General features: G+C 46.3%; 1 protein-coding gene and 1 long non-coding RNA gene across 4 annotated transcripts in view; one reads left to right on the top strand and one right to left on the bottom strand.

The window, feature by feature from the left end:
• The window catches only part of LOC131500094 (uncharacterized), a 16,275-nt gene extending 14,827 nt beyond the window's left edge, over nucleotides 1-1,448 (bottom strand). Inside the window, exon 1 of one of the 2 annotated variants that reach the window (XR_009256162.1) lies at nucleotides 1,359-1,448. This is a non-coding gene — a long non-coding RNA (uncharacterized LOC131500094). Of the gene's footprint in view, nucleotides 1-456; nucleotides 583-1,358 lie in introns of those variants that run through there. The other variant, XR_009256161.1, reaches the window with a different exon arrangement.
• MARVELD3 (MARVEL domain containing 3) lies at nucleotides 681-16,857 on the top strand. Of its 2 annotated transcripts, none has more exons than XM_058708833.1 (3): nucleotides 681-1,153; nucleotides 4,073-4,200; nucleotides 15,208-16,857. In XM_058708833.1, exons 1-3 carry the CDS (start codon nucleotides 768-770, stop codon nucleotides 15,843-15,845), a joined length of 1,152 nt encoding a protein of 383 aa, XP_058564816.1. In that variant the 5' UTR covers nucleotides 681-767; the 3' UTR covers nucleotides 15,846-16,857. The 2 variants fall into 2 exon arrangements, with proteins under 2 accessions (XP_058564816.1, XP_058564817.1); XM_058708834.1 differs by lacking the exon at nucleotides 15,208-16,857 and adding an exon at nucleotides 9,328-10,815.

Genomic DNA, 16,857 nt, shown 5'->3' with positions numbered 1-16,857 from the left:
GCGTGGGTGGCGCAGTCGGTTAAGCGTCCGACTTCAGCCAGGTCACGATCTCGCGGTCCGTGAGTTCGAGCCCCGCGTCAGGCTCTGGGCCGATGGCTCGGAGCCTGGAGCCTGTTTCCGATTCTGTGTCTCCCTCTCTCTCTGCCCCTCCCCCGTTCATGCTCTGTCTCTCTCTGTCCCAAAAATAAATAAAAAACGTTGGAAAAAAAAAATTTAAAAAACGTTCATAAGCCCAGGGCTATTGCAGTAGACGAACTGGCCACAAGCACCCCTGAACAACACAGTTGTAAGGACAGCAGAAGAGGGAGGAAGACAGGGCCAGTGGAGGGGAAGCCGGCTGGGTGACTGGGTGGCTGGAGGGCCATAAAAATGGGTGAGCGAACGGATGGGCACGCTCCGGGAACGCACACCCACGGGGCTAAGAAAGTCGAGAACTCACTTCCCTTTACCACCCACCTTTCGGGGTCACTGAGAGGATACGCCAAAGAAGACGAGGTGTGGACGGGAGGTCGTCAGCTCCGCTGCGCGCAGAGCAGCGAGCCACACCCCCAAGCCCTAGCCCAGCACGCGCTTCTCGCTTCTCGAGCGCCCAGCCGCGCCCCCTGCCGGCAGCGCGCTTAGGTAAGCGCTCCCCGACCCCGCCGTGCCGCTAGTGCGCGTGCGCGCAGGTGAGCGTCCCGCCCCGCCCCCGGGCTTGGCCACCTGCCCGGGAAACTTGTGGATTGTTGCCCTCGGGTCGCTCCGGGGTGGGGACGCGGAACTGGGCCATGGAAGATACGTCGGGGGCTCGCGAGCCCCGTGCCCGACCGAGAGAGCGGGACCCAGACCGGCACTCCCGTCCGGACCGAGACCTCCACCCCGAGCGACAGCGGGACAGACACGGGAACCGGCGCAGGGAGAGAAACGGGGGCGAGCGCAGGGACGGGGACCGGGACAGGGGGAGGGACCGGGACCCCCGCCACGACAGACACAGGGTCGAAGACCTTCGCGCAGGTGAACAAAGAGTTTGGGAAAAGTCCCGCCAGAGCCGGACACGGGACGGACCCCGCAAGCCGACGTGGGACTCAGCCTCGCCCCCCTGGCCCGCGCCTTGGGAAACCACGGAGCCGTCGCTCCCGAGGAAGGAGCGCTTCGGGCACCGTGACCCAACAAGGTGAGGTGGGGTTAAGGGGCGCCCTGAGACCTGGGCACCCAGGAAGCCTGGGTCTGCGGCCTGTCTGCGCTGCTCCCACGCCCCCGGCTTCGTGGCCTAAGAGGCCGGCTTAAAGAAAGGCAGTGCCATTCCTCCCTTTTGCGCTCTTGGAGGTGACCTGGGAGGGAAAGAAAACCTTACGGTGCCCCCACTTCTTGATCCGAACCTGATTAACAAAGTAGAAACCACTCCTGTTAGCAGTGGCAGGGCCAGGGACCAGGTAAGGCGGAAGAGAGGACTTCAGGACAGGAAAGGGAAGCTGTGGGAAGGAGATTAAGTAGGTGGTGTTAACTTGAGGCTCCTCCCACACGACTGCCCCTTGGGGCTTCAGACCCTGAGACCTTTGTCCAGTGTTCCCAAACCAGCCCACCTCCAAGTCCCAGTGCCAAGGGCTAATTAAAAGCCGCCCAGTGAAGGGTTAATAGTTGAATCTGCAACTTCTTCTAGGGGTATATGCGTTTCAAAACAGACAGCTGGGAGAGGCTACCGGTTTCGCCAAAGAACTAAATGCACCTAAAACTCCCACCGAAGGGCAGAGATTTCCCTACCTTTGTCACTGAAGTCTTTCCGGGCAGCCTCATTCAAATCCCATGATTGTTTCAGATCCCACCCCGCTGAATGAACACAGTGTGCCATCCTTGCCCGGTAGAGCACAGAGAATTCCCTTATGGGCCTTGTGAGGTGAAAGCCTCTTGCTGTTCTGCAGGACTTAGTACGCTGAGAGAGGGTAAGGATGGAAGGCAGGAGAGGAGGCAGTCCTAGACCCCACACCTCCTTCTAGGGCGTTGGTCTTTTTTCCCTCAAACATTCCATCCAACTCCACAAATATTACTGAATGCCCACATTAGATTATGTGCCAGGCCAACAAGGAGAAAAGTACTAGAGTGATGGCTGCTTTCTGGTTGACCCCTGCCCTCTTCTCTACGGAGGAGTCAGGTTCCTCTCTGCTATAGGATTTGGAGGCTTAAGCTTGGCCTCCCTCCCTGTTGTGTCCACAGAGCGGGGAAAGCTGTTATCTTGAGCTTATGTTACATTATCTAAAACCAACTAGCCAAACTATGAAAAAGGGTGTGCCCAGATATAGTCACAGGCACTAGTTATTGTTCATCCCTGACCAAAGCCAAATTGCTTTGGTAGCTCTTCAGAGCTACATTTTGGATTTCCTTCTAAGTCAGTGTCCCAGTCCACCACCCCAGCCCCAAACGAGTGAAGGGAATACTTTTGTGTTTTTGGCTCACAGACAGTTGGTGGTTTGAAACCAAAGGACAATCTATTTCCACGTTTCCACTACACAATAAGCTTTTATTTAATCAGCAGGATGTAGGACCCAGAGCTCCATTACTTAATGGGTGAGATATCCTGGCAGTGTCCACAGTCTGGTAGGAGACAGACAAGTAAACGGGCTGGTTGCAGCACAGTGTGAAATGTGCCACTTCAGGGGAAGCCAATTTGAAGAGAACAGATCCCCTGCCTAAGATCTGGAAGATTTCTTGGAGCACAATGCCCACAAAGCTGAGTTCTGGAAAAGGGGCAAGAATGGGAAGACTGGGAGAGGAAGATAAAAGGGGTTCCAAGCAGAGAAATAGCTTCCATAGTGACCTAGAGCATGGGAATGCTGTCATCTTTTTGGGAGGTGGGAGTGGGGGGTTGGGGGTGGAGAAAGGAAGTTTATTATGGATGGGTCTGTGAGTATGAGGTTGTGAGTGAAGAGAGAAGAGCAAGGGCTCTCCTGTGTTGTGCTAAAAGTTTGGACTTTATCCAAGGCCATAAGAGTTTAAGGATTTCAAACCCAAGAGATCCATAATGAGAACATTAGAAGGATCCCTGGAGCCGAGTAGGTGGAATGCAGACCCCACCATTGCTTCTCGGACAAAGCTCAGGATATGCTGGCTAAAGGGGGAAAGAAAAAAAGTGCTAGAACTAGCAGAGGAAGAGAGATGACTTCCAAAGTTGTCTGTACTACCCATAGGCCTAGAGAGTTATTGCAGACTAAGATCTTTCTAAAGTAACAAGAGAATGAAGAGAATGCCAGCCTGGGCATCAGAGTCTTGTGAGTGCAAACTAATTTGTTTTTGTTTTTTTTAATGTTTATTTTTGAGAGAGAGAGAGAAAGAGAGACAGAGTGTGAGGGACAGAGAGAGGGAGATACAGAATCCAAAGCAGGCTCCAGGCTCCGAGCTGTCAGCACAGATCCAGATGCAGGGCTTGAACTCACAAGCCATCAGATCATAACCTGAGCTGAAGTCAGATACTTTTAAAAAAAATTTTTCTTTTTAAATTAACATTTATTTGCATTTTGAGAGTCAGAGACAGAAAGAGCACTAGCAGGGGAGGTGCAGAGAGAGGGAGACACAGAACTGGAAGCAGGTTCCAGGCTCTGAGCTGTCAGCACAGAACCCGATGTGGGGCTCGAACCCACAAACCGTGAGATCACGACCCGAGGTGAAGTCAGTCGCCCAACCTACTGAGCCACCCAGGCGCCCCTGAAGTCAGATCCTTAACCGACTGAGCCACCCAGTCTCCTTGAATGCAAACTAGTTTTAAAGAAAGCCGGGTCTGTGATGACTGAAAACCTAGGCTCACAAAGGTGGCTCCTGGCTACCTAGTTAGCTGCAGGTGGACAGACTAGCATCAAATCAGTGTTCAGAATTGTAGAGATATGTGATGTGGTAGCTTAACAATGTTGGGCTAAGTATTTGGATACTCTGTGGGGCCACTAAACCAGGGAAATCTCTGGAATATGAAGTACTACGGCAAATGTTGTTTCTGTTCTGCCCATCTCTTTAATGTCTGGGCCCAGTTCGAGATGTTCAGTGTTCTAATACTGAACAAGCTCTTGAATTTGAAGCCCCTAATGACCATATATGTTTTTGGTTATAGTGAACCTACTTCAGGGAGATACCTGCCCTCGAACCCCAGGTCTGGACAAGAGGGAGTGGAATATTACCAGTCAGAGGCTGAAGGACTCCTGGAATGCCATAAATGCAAATACTTGTGCACTGGGAGAGGTGAGCCATTTTGACCATTTACTGTTTGCTGATGGTTCTCAAAGGGATCTGAGCTGGCGAAGCAAAAATTCAAGTAGATTTCCCTTTTGGGTCCCTAGCATTTTCATTTCCATAATTGCAATGAGGTTCTCATTCCCCCCACCCCGCCTTCCCCCCGCCTCCCCAAAAGAGTAGGAATGTCTGAAAGGTACAGCTAGATTTCCGGTGCTTCTCTTCAGATGTGCCCTGGGGTCTGGCGAGGCAAGCAGCAATGCTGGCAGGTTTCAGGCCTCAGAGGTGGAAGAATGGCAGGCAGAACCAGCTATGAGCTGTCAGCTGTGGGAGGGCTGAGTTAGAGCCACCTGGAGGGGGCAGCCTAGTAGCATTTCATGTTACAGTTAATACTTGTTGACTGAGATCCATAGTAAGAAATCTATTGTACATTAAAACCAAGTTCACACACATACAGATGTTGTGAAACCATACTTACCTTATTATATACCAAGTACATGGGTAATTTCTATTGTACTGGTTCTTTTTTTTTTTTTTTTTAAGTTTACTTATTTTTGAGAGAGAGAGAAAGCATGAGTGAGGGTGGGGCAGAGAGAGAGAGAGGGAGACATAGAGTCCGAAGCAGGCTCCAGGCTCTGAGCTGTCAGCACCGAGTGCAATGCAGGGCTCAAACCCACAAACCACGGGATCATGACCTGAGCTAAAGTAGGACGCTTTAACTGACTTTTCTAGCCACCCAGATGCCCCTGTTGTACTGTTTCATTGAGAACAAACATAAAGAAAAAAAAAAAACACAGTTACTAGAACACACAGTTAGCAAAAACACTTAAATGATATCATGCATCAGCTCCAAATGTGGTTCCCAGAGTTCCCATCCAAACCTGAGTGTTTGGCCTTGCCAGCTATGAAGAAAATCTGGTTTGCCAGGGTGAGCCCAAATCACATGATTTGGTGAGAAGTTTTTCTAACCTGCATATGACTAAGGGGGAAAACTTCTCAGCCTAAGGGTGAGAAATCAAGGAACTTGTCCCTGAAAATGTACTGTAGGATCATTCCAATGATGCACATGATTATGAGATTCTATGGAACTTTCGTGAAAAAGCTCTAGGCAATCCAGATACAAGAATCTGCACTCTAGTTCACATATACTGGCACAACCTCATTGCTTCTAATTCACTTAGTAACTCCGGAGGCTCAGAGAGGTATCTAAGCTCAGGTGTTAAGTGGAAGAGCTGGAATGCAAACTTAGAGTAACTCCAAGACCTAAAGTGGTTTACTCACTTGACCTTTCTTTTTTTCTTGCTGATAAAAATAAGAGGAATAAGCCAGAGGCTGATTAACAGGTTTCTCAGTAGAAGTATGTTTTCCTCTGTGATTATTTTACCAAGAGGAGAGGGCAGGACTTGAAGTTCCTGACCCAAATGCACCTTGATTTAGCTTTGTCTGCTCCTGGCTATTTGGCTTTGGGCCTAGAGGTCATTTCTGAGTCAAGATAGTGAAAGTATAGTTCACTAGTCCCAAGCTAACCATTGAAGGCTTTTTAAGGATTCTGGATGTTCAGAAACCCACATCAGTACACAATACTTGGTGTTGTGTTGAAACAGCCATTAAACATAGGAACTTGTCTCCAGCAGGAAATGCATGCCTGGATAAAGGCCACCTAAAGATTTTCAGCCCTGTCTTAGAGTAGATCTTTTGTGACTTCCTCTTTGGTGAAATCATGTCCTCTTCCAGCAAACTGGTGGAGAAGGGAGGAAGCTGTGTCCCTCTCTGACTTCCTAGGGAGACCTAGAAGTTGGGGCTTTGAGCCATGCTTTGGAAGAGTTCAGTGGAACAGTCAGGACACTGACACAACGAGCGGGGTCCCACATTCACTTATGAGCAAGTCCCCTCAGATACTAAAATCTTCAGGGGCTGAGACTAAAGATGAGACAAAAAGCAGGTACAAATGTCCCCGTTTGTATCTCAGATCACCAGTGCATGTGCATGTACAGGTGGTACTCATTTATTGTCTGGAGGGACAGGTGAGGAGTTGCAAGTTCCCTGGGTGCATTTCCTGCTCTCCTTCTTGGCTCCCTGATTTATTTGGAGCAGTTTCGTTTTGCCTTTGCTCTTTCTCTCTCCCCTTCGACCAGTAGTGCTCAAATCATGACATTTGCATTCAGGTTAATTGCGCATCTCCCTCAGCCCTGCTTATTCTTTTCTGGTTCTATAAAATTTAAAATAAGAATAAGGAAGGGTGCCTGGGTGGCTCAGTTGGTTGAGTGTCTGACTCTTGATTTTGGTTCAGGTCATGATTTTCAGGTCGTGGGATCAAGCCCCTTCTCAGGCCCTGCACTAAGCATGGAGCCTGCTTAAGATTCTGTCTCTCTGGGGCACCTGGGTGGCTCAGTCGGTTAAACACCTGACTTCCTTTCCACTCAGATCATGATCTCAGGGGTCATGGGTTCAGGCCCCACATCAGGCTTTGTGCTGATAGTTCAGAGCCTGCTTGGGATTCTCTCTTCCCTCTCTCTCTGCCCCTCCCCTGCTCATGCTCTCTCTCTCTCTTTCAAAATAAATAATTTTTAAAATATTTAATCATTTTTGAGAGAGTCAGAAAGAGAATGTGAGCAGGGGAGGGTCAGAGAGAGGGAGACACAGAATCTGAAGCAGGCTCCAGGCTCTGAGCTGTCAGCACAGAGCCCGACGTAGGGCTTGAACCCATGGACCACAATATCATGACCTGACCCAAAGTCGGACACCTAACCAACTGAGCTACCCACGTGCCCCAAAATAAATTAAAATTTAAAAAAAATTCTCTCCCTCTGCCCCTCTTCCCAGCCTGTGCTTGTTCTCTTTCTCTTTCTCAAAATAAAAATAAAAATAAAAATAAAAAATAAAACCTATAAAATAGGAATAAGGGGCTTGTAGGGTCTCTGCTCTCCCCACACTGTATTAAGAAATATACATATTTGTTCCCATACATCAAAGACATTGGGAAAACCCTAAATGTTCTTTACATTGGAATTATTTAAACTTGTGGTATTCTATACATCCTTTAAAAATATGAAGTATATTGATTTATATTTGCTGAGATGGAAAAAAATGTTCACACTATATTCTTAACTGAAAAAAATAGGTTAAATAATAGTAGAGTAGGTCCCCATTTTTCACCTAAAAGCAAATAAACAATAGAAAAATTATGCATATATGACAGAAAAGTCCAGAAGAAAAAGTAATGGTCACAGTGGTTATTTTTTTAATTGGTTGGGATTTAGATACCTTTACATTATATGTTTCTGTCTATATATATATTTTTTTACAGTAAGTATGTATTACTTTTATAATTAAAGAAAATAATGCTATCTGCATTTGGGGGGGAAATTGAAGAGTGTTAAGATAATACATGAGAGTGAATCATTCCAGTTACAGAACATGTAGATGTAACACAGCTTCATACAGCACACAGGCATCACCAGCTGGACCTAGGCACAAAATCTGGTTCTCTAAACCCCTGGGAGCTGCTGGGAGTCTACCCCGAGTCAGCTGACCTCTTGCAACCATTGAGGATATATAATATCAAGCTCAGAAGCGCCCAGCCTTATAGAATCCTGAGAAAAAGAAGCCACACACACACAACGATATGATTCCATTTATATGAAATTCTAAAGGGATGCCTGAGTGACTCAGTTGGTTGAGCGTCCAACTCTTGATTTTGGCTCAGGTCATGATCTCATGGTTTGTGGGATTGAGCCCCACGTTGTGCTCTGCACTGCCAGCGAACAGCCTACTTGGGATTCTCTCTCTCCCTCTCTCTGTCCCTTCCCCGCTCGTTCCCTCTCTTTATCTCAAAATAAATAAACTTAAAAAAAATTCTAGAAAGCTCAACCTACTCATTCCTAATGGCAGAGAGCAGATCACTGGTTGTCTGAGGAGGAGGGTGAAAGACTGACCACAAACAGTCTCTTAGGAACTTTCTGGGAAGATGAAAACATTCTGAATCTTGACTCAGATTGCATGGCATGTGTGTTTGTCAAAACTCAACAAGCTTGGGGCGCCTGGGTGGCGCAGTCGGTTAAGCGTCCGACTTCAGCTCAGGTCACGATCTCGCGGTCCGTGAGTTCGAGCCCCGCGTCAGGCTCTGGGCTGATGGCTCAGAGCCTGGAGCCTGCTTCCGATTCTGTGTCTCCTTCTCTCTCTGCCCCTCCCCCCTTCATGCTCTGTCTCTCTCTGTCTCAAAAATAAATAAACGTTAAAAAAAAAAAATTAAAAAAACACCTCAACAAGCTGTACATTCAATGTGGGTCATTTTCTTCCATGTCAGTTATATCTCAATGAAGTGGGTCTTAAGGAAAGCAGCCAACTTTGGCGGAAAAGCTGGAGCTCTTTCCTTGTTCAAGACAAAGAAACCAAGGGCCCTGAGAGAATCTAGCCCTGAGAAAAAAACCACAGCCCAAATTTGCTTTTTAGGGAAACTAAAGAAAACAAAGTTAAACTTTAGAACATACTTACTGAGTTGAAATCTAAGAACAATGAAACCCATTACATTTCTTTAATTCAGGAAGCCTTGTGGATTTAATTGACCTAATCTTTCCTGTTTCTAATATATGTGAACCACAGTTGACATTTTGATGTATAACTTCTATACTATTTTCTGACTTCATTGTATTTTTTTAAGCTCTGCGTTATTTCCTTCAAACTTGGAGAGGTTTCCTCTTTCAAACTGAAGAAAGCCACAAAACGTATCTAAAGAGAAGATAACTATTTTTTAGTCTTCTTGGCATGGATGGGCTGGGGCTGAGAATGTTCTTGCCTTCTATCAAGGATGCCTTTCTTTCTGGTTGGTAACTGGTCTGATTTCTCTCACCCTCTTCCTGCACCCCATGAGGGGCAAGCTGTTTTGAGAGTTACTCTTTCTAGCCTAGAGTACTTCCAGCATCATTTCCAGAGCCCACAGTTGCACGCTAGCATCTAATGCTCATCAGGCGGCTTTGGCTGATCGGGGCCTCCCCATGGTGGTGGTAGGGGGTGTGTGTGCGTGGAATAGAGAGACTGCTGTGGTGCTGGCTACTGCAGGGAAGATGAGCAGCAAGGTGGAAGTCTCCAAGTCTGAAACAGCACCTGTGAAAATGGTAACACGCCCTTCTTTTGCAGCCTGCTGTCAGATGCTGGAGGTTCTCCTGAACTTGTTGATCCTGGCCTGCAGTTCTGTGTCTTACAGTTCCACAGGGGGCTACACAGGCATCACCAGCCTGGGGGGCATTTACTACTACCAGTTTGGAGGGGCTTACAGTGGTTTCAATGGTGCTGATGGGGAGAAAGCGCAGCAGCTGGATGTCCAGTTCTACCAGCTGAAGCTGCCCACCGTCACGGTGGCCATGGCCTGTGGTGGAGCCCTCATGGCCTTCTGCTGTCTCCTGGTTGTTCTGGGTGTCCTACGGGTCCCATGGCACTGCCCCCTGTGGCTGGTGATCGAAGGCTTGCTGGACGTACTCATTGCTGGGGCCTACATCCCAGCTCTGTACTTCTATTTCCACCACCTCTCTGCTGCCTACGCCTCTCCAGTGTGCAAAGAGAGGGAGGTGCTGTACCAAAGCAAAGGCTACAGCGGCTTCGGCTGCAGTTTCCATGGGGGAGACATAGGAGTTGGAATCTTTGCTACGCTAGCCATTGGGGTCTTTGCTCTAGGGGCTGTGCTGGCCATCAGGGGTTACCGAAAGGTCAGGAAGCTGAAAGAGAAGCCTGCAGAGATGTTGGAGTTTTAGGCTTTGCAAAAAACCGTCCTGCCCAATATAAGTGATGGTAGTTACTCTGAACGACTGGAATACTGGAATACTTCACTGTGGGACTTGCCAGCCCTTGAAGACTGATGGGCCGACTTTGGTATCCTGCATGAAGCTCTGGGTTACACAGAGCAGTGTTCTCTGATGTACCACACTAGGGTTCTAGAGTCCTTTCTTGGTGAGCGATGACCCACAATTATTGAAACAGAACAAAACTGGAGGTCGAGACCCACAAGGAAGAGGCATGTGCTGTAGGACAAGGCACTTTTGATTAACTAGAGAGAGGTGACCAAGTGAATCTGAAGAACCTTATCTTTAAAGTCCCTGAAAAGCCATCTACCAGGAGACAAGCATTTCAGCCTGAACTTTTCTAAACACAACTGTCTTAAGCAGATGAGCCCCGAAGTTCTTCCACACTGAGATCTCCGATCCTACACGTCCTTAATGCTCTGGGTGCAGGGTGTAGGGATGGATGCTGGGGAGACACCGCCTGTAAAATTTAAGTTGGAGGTAGTCGTGGGCTGAACAAAGAGGAATACGATTAATCCAATGAGATGCAAAGAAGCTACTCCAACAAGCTGCTTAGAGTGGCCTTGAAAGCTCAATAAGTGTTTTGTACCTCTTGTAAATGTGCCATTGTATGAAGAATTCAACCCAACATCTGGGAGGCAGGAGCCATCCAGAATAAAAGAATGTAAAATCTTTCCCAACAGTAGAATGCCACTTTTGGCCAGACAATTTAATGGGTCCTATTACATGTTAAATTATGGCTTCTGGAACATTACAATATATTCTTGGTACAAATGAATATGTTCTTTGCATTACATGAGCCAAATAAAAATCCAAAGAAAAATTTTAACTTGGAGGTGATGTCTGCTTGAGATTCTCTCTCTCCCTCTCCCTCTGCCCTTCCCTCGCCCATGTGCACATGCTCTCTGTCTCAAAAACAAACAAACAAATTAAAAAGTGACTTCCATTTGGGTTTAGAAAGTGAAATATATGCTTGTATATGATTAGAAAATTTCTTGAAGAGGGGCACCTGGGTGGCTCACCCGGTTAAGTATCTAACTTTGGCTCAGGTCATGATCTCATAATTTGTGGGTTCAAGCCCAGCGCTGGGCTCTGTGCTGACAGTAGTGAAGCCTGCTTCGGATTCTCTGTCTCCTTCTCTCTGTCTGCCTCTTCCCCACTCGTGTGTGCTCTCTCTGAAAAATAAATAAACATTTTTTAAAAAAAGAAAATTTCTTCAAGAATGTACATAAGAAGGCTTTAGGAATATTTGCTTCTGGAGAGAAGGAGATTTTATTTTTCATTTTATGCCTGGCTTGACTGCACATGTTTGTTTTATTTTAGATAAATAAAAAAATTTGATTTGCTCTCCAGTTTTTTCACATTTACAATATATATATATATTTAATTTTTGTTTATTATTTTTAATTTACATCTAAGCATATAGTGCAACAATGATTTCAGGAGTAGATTCCTTAATGCCCCTTACCCTTTAGCCCATCCCCCCTCCCACAACCCCCCCCCCCAGTAACCCTCTCTTTATTCTCCATATTTAAGAGTCTCTTATGTTTTGTTCCTCTCCCTGTTTTTGTATTATTTTTGCTTCCCTTCCCTTATGTTCACCTGTTTTGCATCTTAAAGTCCTCATATGAGTGAAATCCTTTATTTGTATTTCTCTAATTTCACTTAGCATAATACCCTCTAGTTCCATCCATGTAGTTGCAAATGGCAAGATTTCCTTCTTTTTGATTGCTGAGTAATACTCCATTGTGTACATATACCACATCTTCGTTATCCATCCATCCATCGATGGACATTTGGGCTCTTTCCATACTTTGGCTATTGTAGATAGTGCTGCTATAAACGTTGGGGTGCATGTATCCCTTCGAAATAGCACTCCTGTATCCCGTGGATAAATGCCTAGTAGTGCAATTGCTGGGTCATAGGGTAGTTCTATTTTTAGTTTTTTGAGGAACCTGCATACTGTTTTCCAGAGTGGCTGCACCAGCTTGCATTCCCACCAACAATGCAAAAGAGATCCTCTTTCTCTGCATCCTCGCCAACATCTGTTTGCCTGAGTTGTAAATGTTAGCCATTCTGACAGGTGTGAGGTAGTATCTCATTGTGGTTTTGATGTGTATTTCCCTGATGATGAGTGATGCTGAGCATTTTTTTCATGTGTCGGTTGGCCAGAAATAGATGTATAATTAAGCAGAATATTACATGTTCAGCCACAAAACCAGCCTCACCAAGAAAGACCCCATTTATAACAAAAATCTCATGTCTGTTTCAGTCTCCACTTCCTTCTACAGAGCCTTCTGCTCTTTCTGGAGACTTGACCCATCCCACCATAGAGATAAACTCCTAGCTCTGGCAGTCAGCATTTTTTTCCTCTTCTAATGGCTGTGAATCTTTCTGCACTAACAGCAAGGTTGGAAATAGGTGAGCCTGTTTGATATTAATAGCTAAGCCAGGCCAGGCCTGGCTGGTACTGTGATAATATTCAGTGGCTATATTCCTTCAACAGATCCCACATCACTGGACCCAGCAACAGACCATTATTCCTCTCAACTGTTGTAGCCCGGGGGGGTAGTTGACAAGATCTAGATTTATTTCATGTCATCCTAGCAGATACATGCTGTGTGGATCATGACTCCACTGTTTGGGCAGAATCTGTCCCAGAAGGGACAGCTTTCCCCATCTGGTAGAAGGATGGTGTTCCTGCTTCCCTTCAGGGGGAGAGATGTTAACACACGTACACAAGGAAAACCAAGGCAGAGAGAGGTGTTCTATGTAGAGGATAACTACTCCCCCTGAATTAGAATGATATTTGGGCCAATTCACTTGCTCTGCTGGAGGGAGCAAGTGGCCGGTAGTTTATGGTGCTTGGGTGGAGAGTGGGCAGTTCTGATCTGATGTTATCTTCAAATTTAAATAAGAGGAATGTAGCTCCTCAACCGTTAAAGCCTTTGGCTGCTGTGTCCCATGGACCTCCTAGGAATTTGTGTGGGCCTTGCAGGAGTTAGGATCAGCAAAGCCAGTATGTTAGAGAAACTGGTATTTAGCTGCCCAGGTTTTTGTTTGTTTTGAGAGACAGAGAGAGCAAGCAGGGGAGGGGCAGAGAGAGAGAGGGACACAGAGCAGGCATTGCACTGTCAGTGCAGAGCCCGATGCAGGGCTTGATCTCAAGAACCCTGAGATCATGACCTGAGCGAAAATCAAGAATCGGATAATAGGGTGCCTGAGTGGCTCAGTCATTAAGAGTCTGACTCTTGGTTTCTGCTCAGACCATGATCTCACAGTTTGTAAGTTTGAGCCCCATGTCCGGCTCTGTGCTGACAGTGTGGAGCCTGCTTGGGATTCATTCTCTCTCTCCCTCTCTCTCTCTCTCAGAATAAATAAACTTTAAAGAGCCAGATGTTTAACTGACTGAGCCACCCAAGCATCTCCAGCTGCCCAGTTTTTATACGCTGTGGTACTGTCTAATGTATTAGAGAGGTTTCCTGATTTCTGGGAAACCACACTTGTCCAATTTCTTAAATCTCTCACTAAGCCCCTTCCAATACCATCCACTTGTGTAACATTTTATGATTTTCCAAGTATTTTCATGTACTTGCTTTCATCAAGTCTCACCCCACCCTGTGGGATAAGACAGGCAGTTCTCTTCATTCGTCAGATGAAGTGTGTGAGGCTTCGAGTCAGTGACTGGGGTAAGATCACCAGCAGTGAAGTGTGGGGACGTGAACCTGGTGTTCCCACTGGAGGGGTCATGTGCATTCCTCTTAGTTCTCATCTCTGAACCCTGGAGAATGACAGGAGACATTCTCCCACAAGTACACCTAAGCAGAGGCTATGGCCTCTGTCCATGATGAATGAAAGCTGACCTTGGACAAGAAGATATTCAGTCTCCATTCGCCTGTTGATTCCTCCTGCCTTGCGGCATTTGTGAATTCCTTAAACTCAAAAGAAACCCCCAAGTGAACAGCCCATGTGTCCATCAGTTGAATAGACTGGGCCATCCACACAGTGACTTTGGAAGCTACTTAACAAAGTATGTGGACACTGTCGGAGCTGATCTGAAAACATCTCCAGGAATAGTTAAATGAACAAAACAAGACTCAGAGCAATGTGTGCGGAAGGCTTCCTGGTGAAAAAAGCAGGGCAGGGGTGATGAAATGCTGATTTGAGTGTGCTTTTATTTGCATAAAGAACACTGGAAAATTACATCAGGAAATAATGAAAGTGGTTGGGGGTAGAGAGCAGGGTGGACAGGGACATGAGTGACTTTTTTCCCTCAGTTTATACCTTTTCATGTCATTTTTAGTTTAAAAAAAAACTTGAAGATTTGAAATAATTATAGATTCGCAAAATGTTACAAAAGCAGTACAGAGAACTTGAATACCCTTAACCCAGTTTTCCACAATGGCCGCATCTTGCATAACCATAGTGTGATACTGTATCCGGGACACTGACAGTCTCTTGAGCGTATTTAAACTTCACCAGTTTTACAAGCACTCCCGTCTGTGTGGTTTTGTCATGTGTTACATTCATGTGGCCACCACTACCATCAACTACAGAACTGTTCCATCATCAGGCATCCCCAGGGCTTCCCCCCCTTATAGTTACAATGCAACCCCTCCCCACTCGTCCCCATCCCCTGACAACCATGGAACTGTGTGCTCTGTCTCCCTAATTTTGTCATTTTGAGACTGTTACATAAATGGAATCATACAGTGTGTGACCTTTGAGACTGGCTTTTTTCTCATCGTAATTCCCTTGAGATCCACCCAAGTTGTTGCATGTATCAACGGCTCCTTCTCTTTTAATTGCTGAGTAGTTTTCCACAGTATGGATGTACCTGATTAACCACTCGCTACCGAGGGACATTTGGGTTTCTGACACTAGGCTATTACAAACAAAGCTACTGTGAGCTTTCGTGTACACGGTTTTGTGTGGACTTTGAAGTTTTTGTTGCTTGAGGATGAGTGCTCCCAGAGTACAGTCGTAGGGTCACATGGTAAGTATGTTTTCGTTTCTTAAGAAACTGACAAAATTTTTTTCCCAGAGTGGCATTTTGTTTTTCGAACATATGAGTATTAAAAAAACAAAAACCACGGATGTTAATGTTAAATCCGACCGTGTCCTTCAAATCAGGGCCCCAGTGGTACTTCTCTGATCTGACCTACAGTTTTCCTGGGTGTGAGTGATGTCAGTGTTAAATCCCGAATCTCTCTCCTCCTAGGTGTGGTACAGATAGTGGAGGTGATACTGAATGGGATGGTTCTCATGTGTATCGTGGCCTCCTACTTTGTCCTTGCTGGATTCAGTGCCAGCTTCACCAGTGGCGGCGGCTTTGGGAACAACTATTACTCACCATTTGAGGGCACCGAGCTGGAGCAGGTTCGGCAGCTGGACCAGCAGTACACAGTCCTCCGGGCACCCCTGATATATGGCGGTGTGGCTGTTTCTCTGGGGCTGGGTGTCCTTACTATGGGCGTTTTACTCCAGGGAGCCAAAAGTCTAACCAAACTGTCGGCGAAGTGGCTCCTGCTGGAGGCCGCCTTCAGCCTCCTGGCGGCAGTGAGCTACAGCGTAGGCATTGGCACTTACCTCCACGTAGCCTTGCGGATCAATGCCACAGACACTTGCAGAGCCAGAGCGCGGCTCTATGCCCGCAAGGGTCTCACCTGGATGAACTGCCAGCTGGCAGGCACTGATGGAGCCGCAGCCACCTTTGCTTGTCTTCTGGTGGTTACGTACGGTGCCAGCGTAGTGCTGGCCCTGCGGAGCTACCGGGAACAGAAGCACTACAAAGACAGCCAAGCACAGAACAGAAGTTACAATGACGCGCCTGAATACCTGTGGTCAGGAACGCTCTGAGACTTCTTCTGGAACCTAAATGGCAACCCACCTCCCTTGTTTCTCTCAAAAAGATGTGTCCCTTAAAGTGGCACGTTACACAACTATGGTCTTCACATACTTGATTTTACAAATGTTCCCTCTGGTACCAGTGCAAAGCTAGATGATCATTTCATTTTTTAAATCAGTAAGTCTTTGTTGGCTGAGAGCTTGAAAAAGATGTCTCCACCTTTGCAACAAAGAGCAACTTTGCAAGTCTGGGGATGCCTTTGTGGTGTGGCTCTCTTACCAGATGGTAAGGTAATCATGATAATAGCTACATAGCCAGAAAAATTCTGAGAGATGAGAATTACACATCCGGGGTAGCAGGTCCAGTGTTACAGTAGAAATATCTTCCCGTCATAACTACTTAAGGTCATCAAAAGAGACGTGCCATTGCCCCCCGTATTTGGTCCCAGGGGAATGATTTTAAAGCAGTTGGATGATGGAGTTCTAAATGAGTAATTACATTCTGACTCTCTTAGAAGGAAGCCACTCTGTTGGTACAGCAGTGTGCCCTGACTGCCTGGGTCCAACGGAGCGTTCCTCCCTTACAGATGGGAGCCAGGATTCCTGATGCATGAAGGGAGACGCTTTGAGAATGCATGTTCCTCCTCAGGATTCCTGCATTAGGGCTGAGAAAAAAGGGTTTTTCTGCCAGCGTCCAAGTTACTTTTTTGTTGCAAGTCATTCAATTGGATTTCACTTTCCTAAAATATCTTATAATTTTCTTAAATATGAGGCTTCCAGATGGAAACAAAATTCGTAAACTTCTTAAATGTGTTATTCAACTGATATCAAAAGTAAAATGTAGTGAATTTTATTAGACTAGAAAGGCTTACTGGAGGCTTCTTCATTTCTCCATCCCCTGACAGTCCCCTCTAGAGGAGCCCTTCAAAGGTAGATTGTAATCACTCAGGACCCTGGATTGTTTTCAGAATGTAATAGATCATTAACACTGAATATTAAAAATAAAGTTTTTCACTTATTTTAA

This window comes from Neofelis nebulosa, chromosome 17 (genome assembly GCF_028018385.1).
Source record: "Neofelis nebulosa isolate mNeoNeb1 chromosome 17, mNeoNeb1.pri, whole genome shotgun sequence".
NCBI classification, from domain to species: Eukaryota; Metazoa; Chordata; class Mammalia; order Carnivora; family Felidae; genus Neofelis; species Neofelis nebulosa.
Note: the sequence above shows the minus strand (reverse complement) of the source record. Positions and strands in the feature narration are given on the sequence as shown.